At 43.5% G+C, this 24350-nt stretch overlaps 1 protein-coding gene across 2 annotated transcripts in view; it reads right to left on the minus strand.

Annotated features, from left to right (window-relative positions):
- Positions 1–262: 262 nt before the first annotated feature.
- KCND3 (potassium voltage-gated channel subfamily D member 3) overlaps positions 263–24350 on the minus strand; it is a 216930-nt gene continuing 192842 nt past the window's right edge. The window contains exons 3-7 of one of the 2 annotated variants that reach the window (XM_074977528.1): positions 19618–19719; positions 8885–8977; positions 5255–5311; positions 3863–4110; positions 263–464 (exon numbers count right to left, since the gene is read on the minus strand). In XM_074977528.1, coding sequence (XP_074833629.1) covers positions 263–464; positions 3863–4110; positions 5255–5311; positions 8885–8977; positions 19618–19719 — 702 coding nt within the window. The remainder of the gene's footprint in view (positions 465–3862; positions 4111–5254; positions 5312–8884; positions 8978–19617; positions 19720–24350) is intronic. The other variant, XM_074977529.1, reaches the window with a different exon arrangement.

Consider the following 24350-nt stretch of genomic DNA (forward strand, 5'->3'; position numbering starts at 1 on the left):
CCTGGAACAAGGCTTTCCACGGGCGCGGGTACACACCCACCCTGTCTCCAACCCACCTCTTTCTTCCTCTCCTCATGTATTCTCAGTCCATGGCATGAATGCAAGTTTGAAGAAAGCTGCCTCATTAGGTCTCCATTCCTAATTCTATGACGAAATGTCAGGGTTGGTCCATCCAGGCACAATTTGCAGCAAGAAAGGAATATGAAGGTGTGGTGGGAGAGAGGCGCCGGCATTCCAGCTGCTTCCTTCACATTAAGACTTCTTACAAGGCCGAGACCTTGACCACATTGCTGCTTATAGTGGAAGTGTTCGTCGAGTGGTGGGGACTGCTCGGTGGGGGCCGGCTCTCTCCTTCGGGCGTCAGCACCGGTGGCGTAGGGATACTGATGATGGCTGTTGTCAGCTGGGAGGTTTTGCAGTTTGGTCTCAGCCCGTCATCCGATTTCATATTGAGACTGGAACGACTAGAAAACAAAAGGGATTATTTTACAAGAGCCAGTAACAAAGGCAACAGCTGCCCCATGGTGTCCTAGGCCTCGGAAGAAAGGCCATTGAAAACTGGCCACAGCAGAAACCACTGAACAATCCCCTCAGACCCTGATGTTCACTGGACCTCCTTACTTGCCGCCTGATTAGTTTGCAGCTTTGCCTGTGAATAGGTTACATCTTCGTTCAGACTTCTCAGAGTTTCTTGCACGTTCCTCTGGAGCTCTAGTGCTGGAGATGAGACCCTGGGCTAGATGTTTCTATTGACGGGGTCCAGTGGGCCAGTTCCTGTATTCCTGTTAACACCAGGCCTGCTGAATTGCCTCTGGTTATTGAAATCCCAGGCTGAATTGCCTCTGTTATGGCTGTTATGAACTGTGGACATTCTTGTTTGTGTTTTATGCACCATTCTAATGCATCGTGCAAGACTTGCATTTCACATGCCTTGTGCAGTGGATTTGTGTTTCTCCCCCTTCAGCATAGCGGCAGAGGCCCTCAGCGAAAGGTGATAAACACTCACTGGCATGGCTCGCATCCCGATATATAAACTCAGACCCAACAATTAAATCAGATTGAGGGGCAGGATGCAGCAAGGGGCAGTGGTGCTTTGAATGGGATGCACACAGGCATGGAGGAGAAGTGACACAGGGCCTACACAGCATTGAGGTGGATGGGACATGAGTGCAGCTTCCAGAAGTGGTCATCTGTGCTCTCAGCAGCAGCTGTGACTAATGAATAACCATCTGTGGCAGCTCCAGGGTGACTCTGGCACAAGCCAGAGCTCACCCTCTGCTACTGCTAGAAGCTGTCTGCTCCCTCAGTCCCCAGGAAAGAAAGTAACCAATGCAGAGTCATGCTGCTGGATCCTTAGTTGCTGTAAATCTGAGCAAGACCACTGATTTCAGATGAGAAATTGGCCCTGTGCCTTGATCTGTTTCCTTTAGCAGCTATTACACCTGCTTCTGTGCTCATGAGTGGTGGAAATCAACTGTGAGTGGGTATATGGGTAAACCTGGTGTAACTGAGTAGAGAATCAGATCCAAAGCCATATTGGGACCATGGGCTCAAACTTCAATGCAGTTTTATGTCTCCTTTCAAAGCCTCCATCCCTTTATCTTTTCTGCTTTTTTCCCCTGCAATCATCTTGAGGATCTGGCAGTTTGGAGCACTTCTATTAGATCTGCCTCAGTTGCATCCTATAATTAATTACTGAGGGAAAATGATAGGTCTGTTTTCTGTGCATCTGCAGCGCTGCAGGAGTCCTCTGCTACTTAGCCCATCAGGCTTGCATGAAATGGAGGGTTTGTCCTTTCAAACTAGAAAGGGCTCCCTGTTGGAAAGTCACCACTGTTGTTTATTACAGGTTGACTCACCAAGAGGCACTTTCCTGATGTCTCCAGGAAATTCTGCACAACAAGCTGGGTGAGGCAACATATGTTATTGGGCCAACTTCTTGTGGGTGCGAGGGAGGTGCTTTCAAGCCAAACTGAACTTTACTGCAGGCCAGGAAAGCTGTGCCTTGCATCACAGCTAAATGCAAGGTCAAACAGATTGATTAATGTTAAGTTTCCCACATTGTAAGGGACCATTCAAGGTACAGTGGCCCATTAAATTACCTCTGCAGTTTTAAGCAGGGAAAAGAGGAGGGGTTTGCTGGTAACAGATGGTTGGATTACCCTATCCAGTGCTGGCAAACCACTGACGCCATCCAGGCTATATCTACACTGCAAAGAAGGCACCCCCGATCACAATGAGTTACACCCATCTAACCACTGGGCTGTTGCTGGTGGGAGAGCCTCTCCTGCTGACGTAGCCACCACCACTCATTGTGGGTGAATCAGTTAGGTTGACGGGAGAGCTCTCTGCTGTAGTCTACACTAGAGTAGCTGTAGGTGCTGTCTCAGCTGAAGAGGCTAAGCAGAGTTTCCAGAACCTTAGAAAACTGAACCCCACTTCAGGAAAATTAAAAGAGTTCCCTATCTCTCCTTCCCATCTGAACCTCTCCACGGGCCCTTAAACCCCAGCCTACCATGAGCAGCAGCTCATGCTAGAAGTTACAGGTCTTCATCATATCAGATGAGCAGGGCCATAGTTTACAGTTCTGATATTTAAGCTGTCATGATTGCAGTTGGTTTTAGTACCCACTGGAATGAACACAGCAATTCATACCCTTCAGCGGTATTGTTTCAGACTAGCTGCAGACTCGGTCATATGTTGATTACACTTGGGTGACATTGTCGAGGTTTTCTTTAAAACTCCAATAGCTAGCAAGTTTGTTTTTTTTTAAATAGAACTTTGTAGGAATAAACCGTCCTTTTCTCCAGTCTAATCCTTCCTGGAAGGGCCATGGGTAATGAACCCCCTCGGTACTCCCTTTCCCATGCCCATTATGATACATTTTTCTTCACTTAACCCCCCCTCCCCTACCCCCACTGATGCAGAATAGCTGCATCAGCTGCATTTCTGATGTGGGTTAAATGGTTCCCATACAGATTGGAATCAGGACAAGGGCTGGAGTTGCTGTTAGAGATGTGAGGCATTGCGTCCTCCCCTCTTCCAAAGCTTCTAAAATCCAAGATGTTAGGCTGGGCACAGAGAGAGGATTTTAGAAATTCACTCCAATTACAACAATGGCAATGTCCTGGTTATGCAGTTAATCATGTTTAAAAGGATGGCCAATTTGAAAGCTGTATTTTGAAAGCAAGACCTTTCTTTACCCATGTTACCAATCCCATGTTAGCTAAGCCCAACTAAACCCATATTGAAAATCTTGTTTTTACCCCCTTTGATGCTCCTACCATTTGGACAGCAGTAGACAATTGACTCAATGGAGTCGCTTTCCCTGGCGGGCCAAGTCAGCATAGGGCTGCATAGTGAATAAGCACAGACAGATTGCCTGGAACCGATACTGCCTGGCATTGCTCAGGACAGAGCACACAGCTATGGCTAAGCAGGGAGGAACTGAGAGCTGCCTACTTCTGGTTAACCCAATGAGAGTTGTGCTGAGCTGGGCATTGCCAGTTGCTGGGTTGCAGGGATGGTACTGCATACGTTGTAGCAACCTGGCTTCAGCGGGGGCTGAACCAATGGGGTCCTCAGCTTGGGATCAGTTCTATGGAGTCAAAACTAGATGGAGAAGAGCCAAACAAGAACTTGGAATCAGCTCCCTCTGAGCTGAGTCCATAGGAGTTGCAGAAAGCAGTCAGCTGTCACTTCTCCCGTGACTCTAACAGTAGAACTGGAAGTTAGGCTGGCCTCAGTGGGACTCAGTTCTCCTCAGCAGAGTAGGTAAAAGTGACCCAAACTCATCTCAAACAGACATCACCCTTAGCGGGTTTACAAGCAGCAAGCAGCCCCGAGAGTCTACTCACCGTACCTTGTTGTAAGGGAAGGCTGTTCGCTGCACTGGATGTGTATCGTGCTTAGCTCCTGCATGCTGCGCAGGCGAGTGGCTGGCACGCTGGAGTTGGGAAGATGAGTCGTCTTCTTGTTGCGACGAGAACAACAGGAGGTGGAGACGCCGTGGTGGCTTGAGAGGGAGGGACTGCGCGTGGAGGGGTAATTCTGCATGGAGCTGTCCATGCAGTTCTGCTCAAACAGCTGCTCATCTATGAACTCATGGTTCTGGCAGGGAAAAGTACAGCAGTGTCACTCTCACTGGTAGCTACCGCACAATGTTTCGTTGTCAAGAACACCTTCTGCTAGGCTTGTGGGATAGGTCAGCACCTCCCGCGTGTGAGACACTCTCTACCCCTGTGCCTGAAGCAGCTTGCACTAGATAGTTCCCATATTTAAAGCAAATGCCAACAACATGGAAGATGACTTCATCCCATGACTCATTGCATCCAAGAGGACTTGTTTGCTCTCCCACACCAACATGGGAGTAAGAGAGGCTCAGCACAGGCATGACAAGGCTTTCTGACTTATGCACCCCAGAACCATAGGTAGTCTGGTCCTGATTTTAACTTTTGCCTGAACATCTGTATCTCTGAAGGGATTCTTGTGAAGCCAGTAGAGCCCCACTGGTACAAAATGGTGTGGATGGGAGAGCCAGGCTGCCTGGCTATGTGTTTGGGAAGAAGGCTATGAGGCACCCTCTTTTAGTCAGCAGAACCAGATGGCCATTCAGTGGGAAAATTTAGGTGTGGTATGTGGTGTGTGGATTAAGCCAGTTCTTGAAGGCATATCATGCCTCCAATTGCATTTTAATCTGGGCTGGCAGCTGAGTTACATGTGGCAGAAATAAAGCGTCAAAGAGGAAGAGGCAGTGGTGAGAGAATGGTGAAGGGTACCCCAGAGCTACAGAGTTGGGTCACCTAGAGCTTGAAATGTTAATAGACTAAATCAGAAGATGCGGGGCTGCAGGACTAGAGTGCCTTACAGTAAATGATCATATTGATCTAAATAGGCCTCAGAGAAGACTGCAGTGCCTGCAATAACTCTTGCACCAAGGAGTAGAGAACAGGATAGGGAAGAATCAAAGTATACTCACACCTGGGTGCAAATATTCATATGTGCCTAATACACAAATTTAGCTTTTTACCTATCAGGACTGAAAAGGAAGGAAGGGTTGGTGGGTGGGGAAACTGGAGATAAGGCAGCCATCAGTTTTCGTTGGAACAGATACCAAGTTTTACAGCAAACAAAGGCATCAAAATGCCACATGCACAAACTCTCAAGAACAGAACCAGTAAACAAGAAAGGAAACGAACACTCTGGACATGTCACAGAGAGCGTAGAAAACACATTGATTTTAAAAAGGAAATACCTTGATGGTGGAAGTTCGTACAGATAACAGGGGATCATCCACAAGATAGGACAATCCCTTCAGGACAACATGCCAACAAAAGATAAAAACACGATTGATTGTCCATTCCTGCATTCCAAAGTTTAGTCCCAGCATTCCTTCCATTCAATCTTAGCATTCCATCTGGCACCCTGGTTTGAATGGGCAACTGACCTTTCCTTTGCTAAACTCATTTGGTAAATTAGATTTCTTTCTTTCTTTCTTTCTTTCTAATTTGTATTCTCCTTCTGAAGACAGAGGAAGTCCGAGACACTTAGACAGCTGTTAATTTTTTTTCTTTTATTTATTTATTGAGAGCTAGAAGCAGAGGATAAAACAAATTCTCTGCCACCGAATCAGGACTTGCCCAGTTAGGATTGTATTGAGACTGGATCAGGTATTACTTGAATAATGGGACGATGTTTTGGTTGACCTTTGTGGAAATATGGTAGGAAGGTTTTGGCTGAAAGATGTTGCTCAATGCAGACAGTAGCTACAGAAAGCCTAGGATATGAATGTTAGTGCTCACATCTAGGGTAGGAGACAGAGCTAACAAACCTTGTGCTAACACAGCAAAGAATTTTTAGTTATGATTGTTGGAAGCATCTCAATCACACTTTGTCTTTAAAAATCCAGATTTGTGCACCATGCACAGCTGTTAAATTTATTCTGGTGACTATACAGAATGCACTTTTAAAGTCCCTGTATAGTTTAAGGAAAGGTGAATTACCCTTTGAAACTTGTTGGTAACCAGGGTACAGGGATCATTCCTCATTCCATTCCTCCTGCAACTCTGAAACATTGCAAAGTGACTCTTCAGTGTTTAAGAATTCATAAGCTGCAATTTGATGTTTTTGCATAATGGTTTAATAGATTAAGAATGCCAAGGAAGTACAGGAATTTCAACATAAAAATTGATTGAGCTGTTTTGACTAATGCATTGGGAACCACAATCTAAACATGCTGCATCTGACTCCTTGAATGACAATTTCCTTTTTGAAAACTTTGATACTCCAGGTCAGCAGCACTCAGACTCCAAGAACTGACCAGCCATTCAATATGGAGAGGAGCTTCTGAGAACCATAAAAAAAACCAAAACAAAAATAAATAGCCACCTTAAGCTCCTGTGAGTGTTTGCATCATGATTACTGCTGAGTTGAAGAGTTTGTTCAACAATACAGAAAATCAGAGATTCCAGATGGGACAATTCTGATAATTTAATCTCTTCACTCCCCACCCCAGCCCCTGAATAACACAGGCCATAGAACGTCCCCAGAATAATTTCTTTTGAACAAGAGAATGTCTTTTTAAAAATCCAATCTTCATTCAAAAATTGCCAGCAATGAAGAATCCAGTGTCATACTTGGTAAATTTTTCAGTTTAATAACTCTCTGTTTCCCCATTTCCCAATATTTTGCATTTTTTGAATATAAATTTTTTTTTTGCTGTTCTTCCTCTCGTATGTTATTTTCAATATTTGTTTTCATTCTTAGATCAGCTATAAGCTTGATACCAAACACATGATAACACTGCAGACGATTGCATCCTGGTTGGGCTGACTGGAGAATATGGAAAAAATGCAGCAAGTATTTTGTAGAATACCTGAATGCAGTGGCAAGACAGGTCACCTCCCTAGTTTTGTGTCTGTCTGTGATTCTGTTCAATGCAGAAACACTTCCATCCTGCACTGGCATTGCAGCCAAAGAATTTGGCAAAAAATATGCCAAAGAAAATACAAGAAAAGTCTTCTGCCCTGCATTCTTCTCCCTCTGTTGCTGTCCTTTTGACCCCTTTGTCTGTTGTTGTCATTCATTTTGGGCCAGACAGCGACAGCCTTACTCAAACCAAATAGCAACCTAAACCACAAGGCGTCTCACTAAAATCAGTGGGATAAGCCGGGAAGAAAATTACAGCTCCAGAGCGTGACGATCATCACCTTGGCTCTAGCTGTCTAATGTAGGCCCCAGCCCTGCAAAGAGTTTCAGATTTGCTTAACTTTACTCAGTGACAGGAAGTGGAATTACACACAGTATGTAAAGGTAAGCATGTGTCTAAGACTTTGCAGGATCTGGACATTAGGTGGTAGGCACTTTGGGACAGGGATCTTATCTTCTTTATTTTCTTTAAAATACCAGGGAATTTTATGGCACTTTGTAAATACTAGTAGCCACATTTGAAACACACTATTTAAAGTTTGGGGATAAGTACAGAATTCTAAACAGCTGAAGAGTCAGGTTGTGAAGTATCTGCTTGTACTATAACATACAGAGTTCTCAGACACACAGGCAAGCTCTGACTTATGCTATAAAATGAAATCAACAACCACTGATATCAGTACTGGATATGAACATCAGCACAGGAATGATTAACTTCATAATTCATCATGATGAGTTTCAGAACCTGCGAGACTGAGCTGCGATAGATATTTAACCAATGGTCTTCTTCCAAAGCATCTTTGAAACCTACATGGTGTTATTCTGGTAGGAACCACACTGTGGAAAAAATGGTGCGTGGATCAGAAATCAAAGGTGTATCTGACGGTAGCTGCAGATGAGAAAGGGGATAAATTGTATCAGGTTTTAACTCACTGGCTTTTTTCTAGAATGGGCCTTGATAGATGATATAAATAATACGGCCCTTTATCACAAATCAATTTTGAATATAAAGCTGGAAATGGACACGAGATAAAGGACTTGTTTGCAATTTTCCCAGGAACGTCCGCTTACCGAAATATTTAATAATTAAAAAATTAGCACTTCCTAGGGTCTCACTCCAGCACCATGTATTGCATGAGTGAAACATCACTACTGTAGAATACCCTTGATTGGCCTCTCAATGAACTTCCTGCTCCTTTAAGTGATGCTTGTCAGGAAAGACATAGGCGTTGTCATTAAATCACATTAAAGCCCCTGGCTGCTCCCTTGGAAAAGTCCAGTTGTTGTTCTCTCCCTTCTATGTGGTGCAGAGAATAAGCTGTCATCAGCTACCCATTGCAGCCTTCTTCATGCCAGCAATCCTATCCATCCCTCATAGTGCATGAGAGCAATGGGTTCAGAGCAACTTGTGATTCATCCATACTAACGACAGTGTAGCCAAGGACAAACCGAGTTTAGTTCTAATTCAGAAACCATGGTTAAAACCTACTCCCGCAAGTCTGTCTCTTCGGTCATTACAAGTCACTACTCTGCTCCACAGTAGCTGCTTTACACTAATGTAAAACTCTCTGACTTCCTGGTGCTGTGCCGGTCATTTGCAAGGTGAGTATAAGGAGGGAGTGAAATGCTGCCCAATCAGAAGGGCAGCGATTTGCACTGCACGGAACAATCCAGCCTTTTGCACCGATTTACACTGTTAGCATTTTGCACACTGCACACTGCTTATTTGTTAAGCAATGCGCAAAAAGAAAGTGATGTATTCCCAGAAGCTTTAGCAGTTCAGCACCCATCACTTTGCTGACATTTTATTATCCCCTCTGGGGGTGTGCGTTTGTGAGTGCATGCACTGGCGCAGAACACCAAAGCCATACTGTACCCTTGTCCTCTCCAAAGAAAGCTGGGACTCAGGAGCAAAAGACAGAATCAGATTCAGAAAAAGGATCCTGTTGTTACTTACAGTTGTTTTTTCCAAGCAGTGCAGCAGGTGGTGATGTTGGCTTTCAATCAGCGAGGTGGATTTGCTGATGTGCTGCTCATCGTCAGTAGATCCCTAAACAGACAGCAATAGAAGAACCAAGCATGAAACCATGGGGATAAAGAGAACAACCATTTCATAAAGAGGTCAGAGAGCAGTTTTCAACAAAAGGCTGGGGGAAAGCTGACAGGTGGGAAGGAACACATGGTTCACACAGAGGTGGCCAGTGGAGAAGGACCTATTAATTGAGATTCTCTATGTCCTAGTAAGGAGGAGAGAGTGGAAGCTGCATAAATATGGCTGGATCTGATAAGAAATAGCCAAATGAAAAAGAAGTCTTATTCAATGACATCCTGTGATGTCAGACGCCTAAAAAGTGACACATTTTTAAAGCGCTAATATACAAATACTAAGAGACTAAATCAGAAGATGGGGGGACTAGGGTGCCTCATACTAAATGGACATATTAATACAAATAGGCCCCAAAGAAACTGGTGGGGGTGTGGCACTAGGTGAGAAAGAAAAAGAAATGAAATAAAAATCTTAAATGAACCAAACTATACCATAGATTGCACAGAATCTGTATGGAGAGTAATTCTATTCTCTAATAATTAGACTATGGGAGTAGAGTTATATTACCATCTCCCAGATCAGGATGGGGATAGTGACTGTGAAAGGGTTGGGGAGATTAAAGAGGCTAATACAACTAAAAAATCCCAAACCAAACAAAACAAAATAAAACAAAACAAAAAAACCTCTCTGTAATAATGGGAGATTTCAACTATCCCCACATACAGAGACAAAGTTTCACAACACCTTAAATAACTGCTTCTTGGAGCAGCTAGGTCTGGGACTCACAAAGAGGAGAAGTAATTCTTGATTTAGTTGTAAGTGCAGCATAGAATCTGGTCCAAGAGACCATAAAACAATTAAGCTTAACATGCCTGTGTCAGGGAAAGCACCCCAGCAGCCCAACACTGTAGCATTTAACACAAAATGAAGACAGTAGATAAACAGAAACTAAAAGGTACAGTGTAGACAAGTGAAATTCCTGAAAGCTGCACGGATCTTTTTAGGCACTGTACCAGATGTGCAGCTTATATGCCACACATTTTTTAAAAAAATGGTAACCAAACTAAAAAGGTGCCACCCTGACTAAACAACAAAGTAAAAGAAGCAGTGAGAGATAAAAGAGGCATCTATTTAAAAGTGAAAATTTAGTACTAGTGTGCAAAATAGAGCAAACTTTGTCAAATGAAGTTTAAGGATGTAATTAGAAAAGCCAAAAAGAATTTGAAGAACAGCTAGCCAAAGCCTTAAAAAGTAACAGCAATCTCTTTGAAAGTATATCAGAAGCAGGAATCCTGCTAACCAGCCAATGGGGCCACTGGATGATTAAGATGCTGAAGGAACAGTCAAGGATGATAAGGCCAAGACCCTAACAGGGTTCAAAAAAGAACTAGATAAGTTCATGGAGAATAAGTCCATCAATAGCTATGAGCCAGGATGGACAGGAATAGTGTCCTGAGCTTCTCTTTGCCAGAAGCTGCCCAGGAGAGATTCAGGTATTGTCCAATTGACTAGCAGGGCACCCACAGCTGGCAGCCTGTGTTTCTACTGGTGGTGCACATCTGCATATGCCTTGGTGCACAGAACAAACTATATTTGGCCTGTGGATGGAAAAATTAGAGGGAACCCTGCTACTGGGGTGCAGTCCCAGCTCTAATACCTGCCCTGTCTCAGCATTCACTCCGCTAAAATGGAACAGTTCTCTGTTCTCCAGTGGCAGGGTGAGGTTTCCATGGGGACAGAATGGCACCACATTTCAATGAGAACTGGCGGTGTCTAGTGCTTCACATATTCCATCCCTTTGTTTGAGAAGCAGCTTGCGTAAAAGACACTGGAGAGGTACAAATTATTATTTTTATTTTATTAATAAACCATCCCTGTTAGCAGAAGTGAAGCAGATTTTACTGGAGAACATGTAGCAGAGGCACAAGAGGTTACAACAGAGGGAATTAGCAGCAGTCTTCTGAAAGAAAAAGCCATGTTTTCTGAGGGTGTCTGATGGGGTTGTGTTGTGTATTAATTATGATTGTATTGCTGATTGTTATTTCTGTTGTGGTAGTACGCAGGTGTCTCAATCAGGGTTCTGTATCACATGGTACTAGGTATTGCAAAAACAGCTCCAAGGATCTTACAATCTAAGTCAGACAGCAGGACTGGTTTCCAGAGTTAAAATTCCTGGGCAGAGTCTTTGATTGGCTCAGGCAGGCACTCCTAGCTAGGCTAGAATCAGGCACACCTGAGATGCATTAGCTTAGAACTTTTAAAAGAGGGCTGACTACAGGCAGGCTTGCTAGAAGGAGAGCAGGGTGTCTGTAGGAGCCAAGGTGGGCTGGGTTAGGCAGGTTTATCATTGGGCTGAATTTTGGGGGCAGGAGAGCAATAAGGATTCAAGCCATGTAAAAGAAAAATGTGCTGAGGGGTTGTCATTGATGTGTGCATGTGACTTGTGACTTCACAAGTGACCTTTGCAATAAAACAGGGACCTCAGAGGATGCTTTTTGCTTAATCTCATCTTCCTGAGAAGTTCTGTCCACACTGCTGAGAGCTGGGCCTCCCAGTCCCCAGTCAGATACTGGTGGGAAAACTACCAGCAAACTGTTCTGCTGTTAATTTTCTCTAGACCCCTACTTAATGGTGGGCTTTATGCTGCTGCTGAAGGGTCTTGGGTGGGAGGCACAGGCTGTGGGTATGAGACAAGCTGAAACCCTGACTGTGTAATGATGAGGGCTTTATCTCCTACAAATACAGACAAATGAACTACAGTACAGTGTATGAGTAATGCTTAGATGAAGCTTATTGTCTTTGAAGGCCAGTACCAGCTAACCCAAACACCAACCTTCTGAGACAGAGCAGTATCAATATCTCTGTGGGGAAACTGAGTCATATAAAGGTAAAATGACTTGCCCCAGGAGTTTGTGGAAGTCTGCTTCAGGTCTGGGATAGGCACTCAGACATTCCTTTCTTTCACCCCTGTTTTCTGGACAATATTCCTGCTCATAGTTTCCATCCATCTGTGGAATAAATTTTATTATGGGTGCTGAGGCATGTGTAGATGTGCACCCCCTGTAGAAGCACAAGCTGCTGGTTGTGGGTGCTCTGCTAATCAGCTGGGTGACATGAATCTCTCCAGAGCAGCCACCCAAGTGTTCAGCTTCCAGGGAATGCTGCTGCTGACCATTAGACCACACTGATTTTAAGTGCTTGTCTTACTTTGGTATAAGGACTCTACAGAGGGATCAGTGCCCCATTGTGCGAGGAACCCCACAACTAATCAACGAACCCCACAGAGCTCACAGCCTAATCTTTCATTGTTCTTACCCACAATTCAACCTTTTGGGGAAAAGTTATTAGCTCAATGCAATCGCATAAAGACAACAGATAAATTTATTATTTAAGTGGGTCTGTCCCACGAAAGCTCACCTAATAAATGATTTTGTTAGTCTTTAAAGTGCTTCTTTGCTGCTTTTTTTGTTTTAAATTTACTATTGTGTGAGTTGATTATCAGGTAAGAAAGGAAGAGGTCTGAAAGCACTTTCAGTTGCTTGTTCAACATGGTAAATATCTATGGAAAGAAACTAAATCTGCCTTAAGAGCTCTCTGGAGCCCCATTAAAATGGGCAGAGATTAAACACACACAACTGAAGATTTCCAATAAGCACATTTTTGAGCTCCACAGTCAAGGTTTGTGTACTACAATCTGTAAACCTGTGAATCAGCTGTCTTTGCGTGTCTTACACAAATGCTTGCTTCTCAAAGTACTGCATGCACTAGTCACTCTTCAATTTGAGAATCAGATATGCTCCAGAAATGGAGAGAAGGGCACTAAGAAGCAGCTGTTCCAGAACAAGGATTATTTCAGTTTTTCCAGCTCATAGTTGCAGTTTTAAGAACTATTTTGTTAAGCTTTAAATTCACTGACCCTAAAATCCACCCCAATTTCACAGCCTGTTTTCAGTCATCCTGCTCATTAATCTTTATGGGTAGTCAGTGGCTAAAATTTTCAAAGACAATTAGATGCATTAAAATGGCAATTGCATGTTTGCAATTGGCCCCCTTAAGCTTCTTAGATGCCTCAGCAGGAGGTGCCTGGGAGAAAGACTTCTCTGTGAGTCTGGAATCTGAGAGATAAAAGTGGGCATGTGCCTTGAATATCTTTTTCTGGAACATAACAGCACTACCCCAAAGTTTCAGAAAGCAAATGATGGAATGGGATAGAAAGCAGAACATTCTGCCAGCTGACTTTAAGGATTAAAATCAGTTGTACTTCTATTGATTTGTGACACACCTGAGTGACTCCCATACCTTGAGAGAAAAAAAAAAAGATTTTGTTTCTTTGACTGTGCCTGAAGCCACACCAAATCAAGCACATTGTTCCTAAATTAAAGGTCTCAGTGCCTAATTAGGAGTGAGTGACTAAACAATTTATAAACTGATATAAAGCAAAACAAAAAAGCAGTCATGTAGCACTTTAAAGACTAACAAAATAATTTATTAGGTAATGTGCTTTCGTGGGGCAGACCCACTTCTTCAGATCTGGAGATATTTCCAGTACAGCACTATGTCGAGATCTGAAGAAGTGGGTCTGCCCCATGAAAGCGCTTTACCTAATGAATTATTTTGTTCGTCTTTAAAGTGCTACTGGCTTGTTTTTTTGTTTTGGTAGACATCAGTGGGGGATGGACAGTCAGAACATGTGTTAAAATGCCATTTGGAACAGTAACACAAGGCAAAGCCCAAAATGGGCAGTGAAACACATGCCTACTTTGTGATGAGCGAGTGTGGCCCATTTTTTCTGACTCCCAGATTACTGACTTGCAGCAGTGACTGTAGTTGTACTGGAGAAAAAGGTGATTTTGTGGTTAAAGCTTTAGTCTGGGTCATCTTCAAGACTGGTGAAAAGAGGAAACATTATAAGCCACCTGAAGAGAGAACACACTGCAACTTGACTACTGCAGGACTGCCACAGACTGTTACTATAGGTGCCTTTGCCTGGCCTTGCACAGTAGCTGCATGCATGAGATAAATTTGTCAGGTGCTGGAGAAATTTGAGGGTGACAGCTATGCCACTGGCACCTTGAGTAAAGGCAGACGTCTGTCACTTCCTGCAGAACACCAGGAGCTCAGCTTACAGGGAACACTTATCTTAGCTCTTCTCCTTGTTTCAGCCAGTAGACTTGGACAGAGTCGACTAGAGAGGGACCAGCACAAAGGCTGGCTGGTCTGTGTCCGCGTGGGTGAGTCTGCCCTTTATCAATATTGTGGCAGCAGAGGGTTCTTGGCTATATGAAGGGACAGATCTGAAAACAGCCTCATTTCAATATATATCCAGCCTCCCATTTCAACATGAAGTGAATCATGTCTATGCGGCGGCCTCTTTTGTCAGTATAACTTATGTCAGTTGGGTGTGAAAAACATGTAGCTCAGAGCAATGTAAATGACGCCCTCAGAAGCACAGCTGTGGGGACAGCGCTGTCAGCTAGAGAACTTCTCCTCCTAACATAGCTATGGCTGCTCAGACAGGTGGCTTCTTTATGTTAATGGGTGAGGTCTCTCCGGTTGGCAGAGTGGTTCTACTAGCCATCTTACGGGGACCCAGCAATATGGTGGTAATGGCAAGAGGAGATGAAGGCTCATTTATCCAGTGCAGGCTGCAGCCACTAACAGGTGCATGCCACCAACACATGACCACGTCCAAAGTTCCATCTGTTAACACTGCACCCATTTCCTCCTGTGAGTGAGTGTGTACAAACCCGGCTTATTCAGCATCTGCATGGCAAGTGCAAACTTGCCCACACCTGCATTTCAGAAGGCAAAGTCAATGTTGTATTTAGGGAATGAATATTCTCTCTCAGGGAGCTCCCCTTTTACCACTCCTTCTGCTGTTCATTTGTTCCTTACACTGCCAGGCTCTAGGCATAAGGGACATGGTGCACATGAGCTGGTGTAAATCATGGGTAACCACCCGTGTGAGAAGAGAATCTGACCTGTGTTCCTACACACCTGAAAGCAGTCAGTCCAAATGTTACTGGCAGTAATTATTTCCTTTGATAACCCTTCACAATGCTACGTATTGTATTTTGGGACCCATAAGTCCTAGTGCTTCCATTCTGGCTCAACTCAAATTGTTGCTACAGGGCATTTACAAAACAATTATGTATTGATTACATAGTAGTAAGCAATGAAGATTCTTGGCTAATTGCAAATAAGAACTACATAGTAATTACACTTGGAATTATTGCTAACCCTAAGGCAGTCTACTTGAAGGATAGGATACATTACTAAGTGTAGCTACAATGTAATCCTTGTTCATTTGCCCAGAGGATTTATCCAGAAGATAGAAAACAAAATAGTACCTAATGCCGCAACGACAGATGATATATTCCTTTATTCTGTACACTGTAAAATAATCAGACTAGTAAATCACTGGCCAGATTCTGCCATGGTTTTGTGGATCAGATACTGGAGCAGGATTTAAGAAACCCAAGTTAAATTTCTGGCATTGCCACAGATGGAGATATATCACTTTATCTCTCTGTGTCTCAGTGTCCCAAGGGATAACAGTGCATCCTTTCTCCTATCCTTTCATACTTTCAGCCATTTAGGTTGGCAATGGAAGGGCATTTTCCTAGTATATATATGTCCAGTGAGGCTCCTAACTTGTGTAGAGACTGTATATCTTTGGTGTCCAACCAGTTCTGAAGCAGAAGCCACTGTACCAGCTATATAGTGAACTAGCCACATTATTCTGAAAATATATTTATTGTTCAGGCCAACTAGTCACACTCCTCTGGCCAAACAGCCACTTTTGGCTAGTGGCTAGCATGTTGGACACCACAGCTCTAGACACTACCATAATCTAAATAAATTAATGAAAACACAAATTATCTAGAAGTGCCTCAGAGATAGTTTAATTGTCTTGAGAACATCTGCAATAGCCACAAAACTAAAAAAAAAACAAACAAACAAAGACCCACTCCCCACTCATTTTGGGCAAAAGCCAGAGAACAAACCTATTAGCCAAATATTGCTCTCAGGCTAATGTGTTCTGGATTTTTGCTCTGGTGTCCCAGAAGCCTTTCTGTGAGCTGTCTGGCAGAAAGGCTCAGTTGACAAGAGAAGTGATGCGATTTGTGCTGGGGAGACAGGCTGGAAAATCAAGTGAGAGCTGCACATCTGTGCCGAGTTGCCATGGCATTTTTAAGCAGTACAATTAAAAAACCAATAAAACCCAGGGCTCAATTTAAATTTTTAGTGCACGTTGCATCCTGGTGAAAGAACCGAATCATATTAGCTGGTTCTCAGAGGCCTGGCTCAAGTTGTGACCATGCTGTGCCTCTTTCAAAGCTTTCACAGATTGATTGGCAAGCTTTATGTGCTAAAAAAAATTTGCAACCAGCTGAGAAGCTTTAATGCTCCTTTTCAGGAGGTGTCACTGGCCCTAGGGGCTGGGAACCTTTGCAGAGCAGCAGAGAAACTGTCTGCCATAGAACCAAAGGCTCATGAGTGGTGAATTGGATTCAAACATGAATGGTCACTAGGCAGAAGTGCAAAAAAGCCACAGGCCCTGTTCAACTGGGTTGGCTTTTGGCAAATGTGGAACATGAGAACTTCTCTCTCACCTTTGCTTAGTGCTTCTAGAGCCATTTTCCTCTAGAGAGCTCAGTGGCATATGCAAAAGGTGCTAAATACCATTGTCCCTTGTTTAGAGGAGAAAGAAAATGACAGTGAGTCAGTGACAGAATCCAGTTCCTGGGCATCCCAGTCTAGTGTCTGATGCAGGATGCTTCTTTGGGATCTGTGTGAAAAGACATCATGGGGTAGCGGAGACATCTGAATTGGAATTCATTTACCAATCTGACATGTTTAACCTTGGCCTGAACAGAGATCTTAACTATCTTATCCACTTCAAGGGCAATTTCCCCACCTTTGATATTTGCAGGAATGAGACACATCTTACTTAATCTGCTTCATTAACTGGTGCTACTAGTGACAGGTAACTCCTTTGTTCCCTTCCTTCTCCTGACCATATAAACCCTGGATTCTATTGTTCTGCTCTATTATTTCATCTGAGGAAGAGGGTTTTACACATGAACGCTCTTGCCCTACAGGACTGCTTGGTTTTTTTGTGAAGCTACAGACTCACACAGCTGCCCCTCTGAGACTATTTATCATGGCAGCTGGCAGCCAGATTCCTCAACCCTTACTCCCTTAGAGTAGCATCCTTATTCTGTAAGTAAGCTCACTGGAACCAGTGGGGATATCTGCATTGTAAAGGCGCTGCACAGTATATGCAACTATGGTGGATCCTATGTTCCTAATCCAGCCCTCGCTGAATTGAAATGGCAGCTGGATCAGATGCCAATGAGCCCCATGGAGATACTGCAGGCCAAATATTGAAGCCCTCTCTCTCCACTATTACAAAGCAAGTGTTTCATCTGACTTGGCAAGAACAGAGTAAAAATACCTGTGAATGCTCACTGCCTTGACTGTTCCCTTTAGGGAGCACCAGGTAGCGTAGTGTTTTCAGGGTTAGGTCCAGAATATGGATGTATGCACACAGCGTTAAGCGCTCTCAAAGTTCAATGATGCAGTTTCTATTTCTTGTGTGCTCTGAGGACTGATTTATTTGAAATTAAACCTACGAAACGTGTTCATTCTGCTCAGCTTTCAAGCAGGCTTTAATGTACCGCCCTCCTCTCATTTCCACTACTTCTGCTGAGCAATCTGACGCACTTAAAACTCTCATTCCTCATGAATAGCTAATATTAGCCTCCAGATAGCTTGCTATTAAAAATACAGCCACCGAGGTGCACAGGACAGGGGCAGTGATACATTTTCCTCTCCTTCCTGCAATCTAACCGTTGTGAGCCTGTAATAGTTTCAGGGCTCATGCTGCTGGGAACCCCTCCACAACTTTTTGATCTCATGCCAGTGACTCACCAACTCTGCAAGTGCTGGGCCTTTTTCTGCTCACAAGCTCCTGCTGAGGGTGATGAGGTGCAGAAGTGCAGCATTGCCAACCTCAGATCTTCCAAAATCATGAAATGGGCTTAATGTTAGGACATTTTTGACAATAATAGAAGTTTTGGATACTTTTTTATTTACCTGTTCACTCTTGAGTTCTCAGTGTTCATATTTCCTAGCTTTTCTCTGCAACCAGGAGGGCTTGAGGCTTGTTTTTATTAAAAGACACTGAGATTCTGTATTCAACTGACTTCAGGAGCTGGGGTTTTAAAAAAACCCACTAAACTGCAAGATGCACAGTAAACAAAAAATCACAAGAGTGGCCAGTGCTACAGGAGTGAATTGATGAGTGGGTATGTGTGGCGGTTTGGAGATCACTTCCTGATATATTTTGCATGTTACAAGGTGAGAATAAACATGACACATGATTTTTCAGAGATATCAGATCCTTGCAGTTATACCCCGACCAAGAGAACCATTAATCAGAGAGAAAAGGACAGAACTTAGGTTAGACCCTGACTTGGACTGCATACCAGGTGGGACACTTGGAATGCCATATGCACCTTGTACAGATGAGACAGAGCTTGGGTATGGGGATGCTGGCCACGGGGGGCGGGGGAAGAGGGAGCAGGTTTTGTCTCCTGCTAATAAGCTGTCACACCAGCAGCAAATCACTAGCTCTGTACCCCGAATGAGAGGGAAGTGTGCAGGAACAGTGCCCCAGAGAGGCATCTCTGAATCACACAGCCTCCCAGAAGTGCTGCTGCAAAGAAGTGGCTTTCAAGTCACCGACAGATCTGGGCTGAGCTGAAAGGTTAAGCATTCAAGACTCATGTCAAGATCAACTCATGTCAAGGCCAATGGGAACTGACAGCAGCTGGTTGAACCCCTAGGAAACAAATATGATTTTTTAAAAAGATATTTAAGAATAATGCATTAGTAGAAATCTCATCCAGTTGTTTTGGCAGCTGTGGGTATGAATGGCCTGCGATACAGCAGAGCAGGTTGGTGAGTGTTCCACAGCACATTTTGTTAAATTATTGAAGCCAGTGGATTGCCTCACGGAAACTCATTATAGGTGCTGAGAAATAGGGTGTGAGCGAATTCAGTGTGTGTGTTTGTGTGCACATGTGTGAGTGCGTTGGGTTGTGCATCATCTAGTTTATGGCTCAGTAAAATAAAAATTAGCAAGGTTATACTGAGATACTGAGCTATTGGCACACAGCATGACACTTTTTCATATTGCACTCTTATGCATATAGAGAGAGTTTGTTTTTAAACAAGTGACTCATTATTGAAGATTATGGAAATGTATTGGAGGGCCAAATCCAGACCTCATATAAATGGTGACAGCTCCAATGGCTTCAATACACATTAGTGCTCTTTGTGCTTCCGTCATCGTTAGGAGGCTGGACATATTCCTAGCTCAAGAAAGAGCCCCAAAAAGTCACTCCCTCCCTCTCCAGTTTTGCAGCTGAATTCCAGCTGTCTCCACATATAGCCTTTATAGTAAATTGTCGTGTAATTATAGTGTAGCATAACTCAACGTGTGAAGCTGGCACCCTGAATAACAAGCAATTAGGTGTGTCTTTGTGGCAAGGGGGAACAACCAAAACAGGGTTGATTGGGATGGAGAACTTTTCAATCTCCACCACGAAATGGATAATTTTCTTGGTACGTACTGTCAACTCCAAAGCTTCATTCAACAGGCCATTGCGTTTGCTGTGGAGATAAGCACTGGAACTGCCTGTTTTGGCCACTCGAATCCTTGCAAGCCGGGCTTTCTGTGAAGAGAAGCAAGATTTATTGACACACTTTTGTGTTACAAACCAAGCCAACTCCCATCTCTACTAAAATAAGGGAAAATAAAACGAAATGAAACAAAGAAAAGTTTTCATAGAACCTGAAAAATCAGAAAGATGAAAATAAAAGGGATTTATGGCTAGGAGCAGATCAGCATTTGCACTTCCTTGTTGCAATCCAGTTGTAAAACTCAAATGATGGCATTGAGTAAATCTGAGGATACAAGACATTACCAGAGCTGACCTCTCCTACCTATCAACGGCTTCTCTGAAAGAGTAGGGGGCTACCTACTCCGAAGTCCATAGTGGTAATTTGGGGGTCTCTCCATATTTGGGTGGTCCAACTGGAGACAGCCACCTCTCACTTTTCTTGGCTCCGACAAGGGAAGATTGTCGCAGGTGTCCAATATAACATGTATTTGCATATTTTTTTATTATGTGAAACTCAGATTTGTTTGTGACACACATAGATTTCAATAATAGGTACAGACTATGCATGCGACTCATGAATGCCCCATTTCTCCCACTGGCTTGCATGTGAAATCCTTTTGTTATGTGTCATCTTCTAGACTGTGAAAATTTGGTGGCATAGAATAATTTACCATATGTTTGTATAGCACTCAGCATGATAGGGCCCTGACCTGGTGAAGGACTCTAGATGTGATTGCTATACAAATGATTAGTAGTAAGAGACTGAGACAAGAAGGATATTTAATAAGGAAGATCATTAACTTGCCCAATCTGTGAGATGACATAGAATAATAATTGTAAATCTATCTATCTGTCTATCTATGTATCTATCTATCCTCTCATTTGAAACTGTAAGAAAAATACTTTGTTCCTTCTCTCCTTAGCCGGCAGCAATGCATGATTGTTAACTTGGATATGTGAAAACAAAAGACTAATTTTCTCTAGAAAAACAAATGCCCTCTTAGATAAAAATTGTTTGCAGTAACAAATAAGCTATGAAAATGAAAGAAAAAAGCTATTTACCTAATGTTTGATTTCTTATAATTAGTTATCCCTGCCTGGCCCATTCTTATTTGCAGGGCCCATACTTTCTATTTGAAGGGCTGAGCTAAATTGTAGAAAAGTGGTACACACTAATGTAAGCATTTAAAGCTTCAGTGAGCTTCTATCACTAAGTGATCAAACTGCTTTTGATAATTTCTAATTTGTCTATTCAAATACTTTATCTGTGAAGCAATTTGCTTTTTTGAAAAAAGTTTTGATTATTATAAATTATTGTTAATTCAGTATTTATTACCCAAGTTCCATTAGAGGTACAGACATGAAATAATTGCTACTATAAAATTACTTTGAGTTGTGTTTTAAAATACCCCATAATCTTTTAAATAATAGAGAACTCTCGGTTTTCCTTTCCAATTAGTGGTGGTTAATGGACACACAATGAAGCAAGAGTAAAGCCATGAAGTAAATATCTATGTGCATAATGAATCGAGAATGTGTATTATCATATGTGCACGAGTGACTCAAACACTCTGTATTTGAAAGGCTTGCTTACCCTAATGAACTTTCATTTGTGCACACAAACCATTTTCCAGGAAAAGGCATGTCCTACGTGCTGTCCTGCATCTTCAATTAGAAGACAAAGGCCAAGAGATTCAAAAAGGATGAGTAATTTTGAGCACCCATATTGACACATCTTTTTCTTGGAGGGTGGATTTTCACTATGAGCCCATCTGAGCACTTAAAAGCTGAAGTTTCCAAAACCAAGAGTTGCCTTTCTGAATCTCGGCCAGATTTCTGTGGTTCCCCCCACCCCAACCCACTTTTAACATTAAGGCTCAGCATTGACATGTGAAATCCTGGAACCACTGAAAGGAACCGTAGAGGAGCTGTTAGCTTAAATGGGTGGTGGATTTCACCAAATATTTTAAGGGAGGTCCCAGGAAAGTGTACCACAACCTGGCAGCAGATTGGTTTGCTATGTGTGATCTGACACCATGACAGCATTTAAAAATGATGGTGTGGGTGAGGTTCTGTGCTAAATAATCATGACTTCAGTCTGTGAGTTGAAGATGTTCTCTCTTTCCTGGGAATTTTTTCCTTCCTCACCCTCTTTTCCCAGCCTGTGAACCATTTTAAGGCTATAACCATGATTGCTGCCCCACACAGAGTACTACAGAAGTCTTTGTAGGAATTGTCCAAATAGGGAAGGAGGGAGAAGCCAGGAAAACTGGGTAGCTGCTGACCATCCACCATGGTGCTGAAATATACTCCTTGATGGAGAAGAATGCCACCCTGTGGCAAATCTGAACTGGCTTTGTGGGTGAGCATTACCGGGAGCAACAGTTGCACACAATGTGGAAGTGCAATAAACCTCTCTTCCTAGAAACTTGGTAGGCATATTCTGGGGCAGAGGGTATTGTGACTCCTGAGTCATTGCCTTGGATCACCAGGCCCATCATGCTCTACTGAGACAATACAGCTGAATTCCACCAAGACACTTCACATGCAGTAAATGCACCTGCTTCCTTGACTATTTTCCTTACCTTTCACAATAGGTCTAATGCAGCCCTCTCCTGAATTGCACGAGGAGTATATTTGGCCCAATGTTCACTGCCTTTCAGTGGCTGATGATTGCAGAGGATGTATTTCCTCTGTGCTCTTGACACAATGTCAGTTGCTTTGCCGCAGGATGTTCATGAGTCCCCGACAGCTTCTTCTCAGGTACAGCACAAAAGGTTCCACCCTCCTTTTTTGTCGCTATCGTTATCCACTCAGTTATTTGTTAAAGTGGATTCAGTCTTGGGCTCCTGCAATGAACATTATTCCCTTTGCCTCTAGGCTAGCAGGAGATCAAATATTAATAGCTGTACTCCACATGGATTGCGGCTGGTTTGGCTCTGAGACTTTGCTCATTCTTCCTCCCTAAAACAGGGCCATAAGCTAACTAAATAATTAAGCCTCTTGGCTTTCAGAGTTCGGAACAGATGTTGTTATGTAAAAGATCCTCAGCTGGAGATAAATCATTGTTGGGAAAGAGTGGTGATTTAAACCTGTTTTTTGTCGTGAGAGAAGGAAGTAGTGCCTAAGAGTGGACCACGAAGGACAGTTGCAAAAGCTAATGTGCTTGTGACTGGGTATGGGACAAAATTTACCTCTGTGCAGAGGCAACGGTCCTAGCCCTCATTTATGCCTCACATAAGCCCTATAGTTCACTGGGGTGAGTAGGATGTGGCTGTATAAGCATGACAAATGGCTTGGCAAAAACTGTGTACAGGCCCCATGCACTGGAGTGAATTTCACCTTTTTGTTTCTTGGGGCCCAATCCCATCCTGATTTACACCTTGTGGAACCCCACTGACATTATTCAGCTGTTTTCATTTAGCCAAAGTGGGACTGCACATGGATGGTGGTTCACAGTTCAGGACAGAAACCAGGAGGCCCCTGGTGTTTTCACATGGAATTAGCTGAAATGGGCCATGGCAGGGGACTTTCACATTTATCTGCTGGGTTTGATCCACCTGAAGCTCAAGGAAAAGTCTAGAGGGTGCAAAATTCCATAGACACGCTCGTAAAATGTTCATGTGAACCACTGGCAATCTTCATGCAGCTCTGGGTAGCCCTACAGTCTCCATCACTGGGTGAGGCCCAGGCTGCTCCCTCCTGCCTGAAATTTCAAATAAAGCCCAGCCTTGTTCCTTTGAGCATCTCATGATGCACATGAGCAGCCAAGAAATGTAAATGCCCTGACTCTAGCATCCAGCTGAACTGTGCTCCACATCAGACCCAGAGATAGGGGCAAGTCAAGGAAACCCCATGGCTGCTCTACTCTATGCAAGCTGGCAAGTGATTGCGCTGGCTAGGGGTTGTGGGAGCACAATGAGATGCAGCCAGGCACCCAGCACATGCCCTCAAGGGCAGCTTTGTCTATGTTGTACTGATGGTGCATGGACCAGGACTTAAACTTACACAGTGCCAAACAGAAGGCCAGCAGACTTGGGCTGTGTCAGACCAAGTGAGGAAGTGAATTCCACGGGTGATGCCTTTCCACTGAGAACACCCTGCACCAGCACAGGGGCACACAGGTCTAGGCTCTTCTGCAATAGACTCATGCATCCACATGATCAGTGTCATAAGGATTTAAGTTTGCATTTAAGTGCAACTTTTGTCATATCCTATTTTAAAAACTGGTGGGCTTGGCTGTGTCATCCCAGGCCCACGCTTGCAGGTTGCTCCTTCAGTGAGGGAGGGCTCTCTGGCAGGCACCGACAAACGGAAGTCCATGTATTTTGGTTGATCTGCTGCTAATGCCTTTCAGAAGGGCACTTTCCTTCCAAACCTTGCCCACCCTAATGACTCACAAAGGGCAGTAAGGTGAGGCCTGGGATCACTATTTCTGAATATTGCCTTTGCACAGTTATAGCTGAGCAGAAAAGAAAAAAAGCCGCCTCAATGTGTGTGTGAGTGTGGAGATGGTAGGAAGAGTTGCTAGGAGACCACAGCAGCTCAACATGCATATTACCAAATCTGGAAGATAATTCATTTGAAACAACAACAATAATATGACAGCAATTTGCACATTAAGAGAATTAATTTGGCTATCTTTGCCTGCATTTGTCCCAGTGATCTGACTGAAAGGCAGG

Source organism: Carettochelys insculpta, chromosome 26 (assembly GCF_033958435.1).
Source record: "Carettochelys insculpta isolate YL-2023 chromosome 26, ASM3395843v1, whole genome shotgun sequence".
In the NCBI taxonomy this organism is placed as follows: Eukaryota; Metazoa; Chordata; order Testudines; family Carettochelyidae; genus Carettochelys; species Carettochelys insculpta.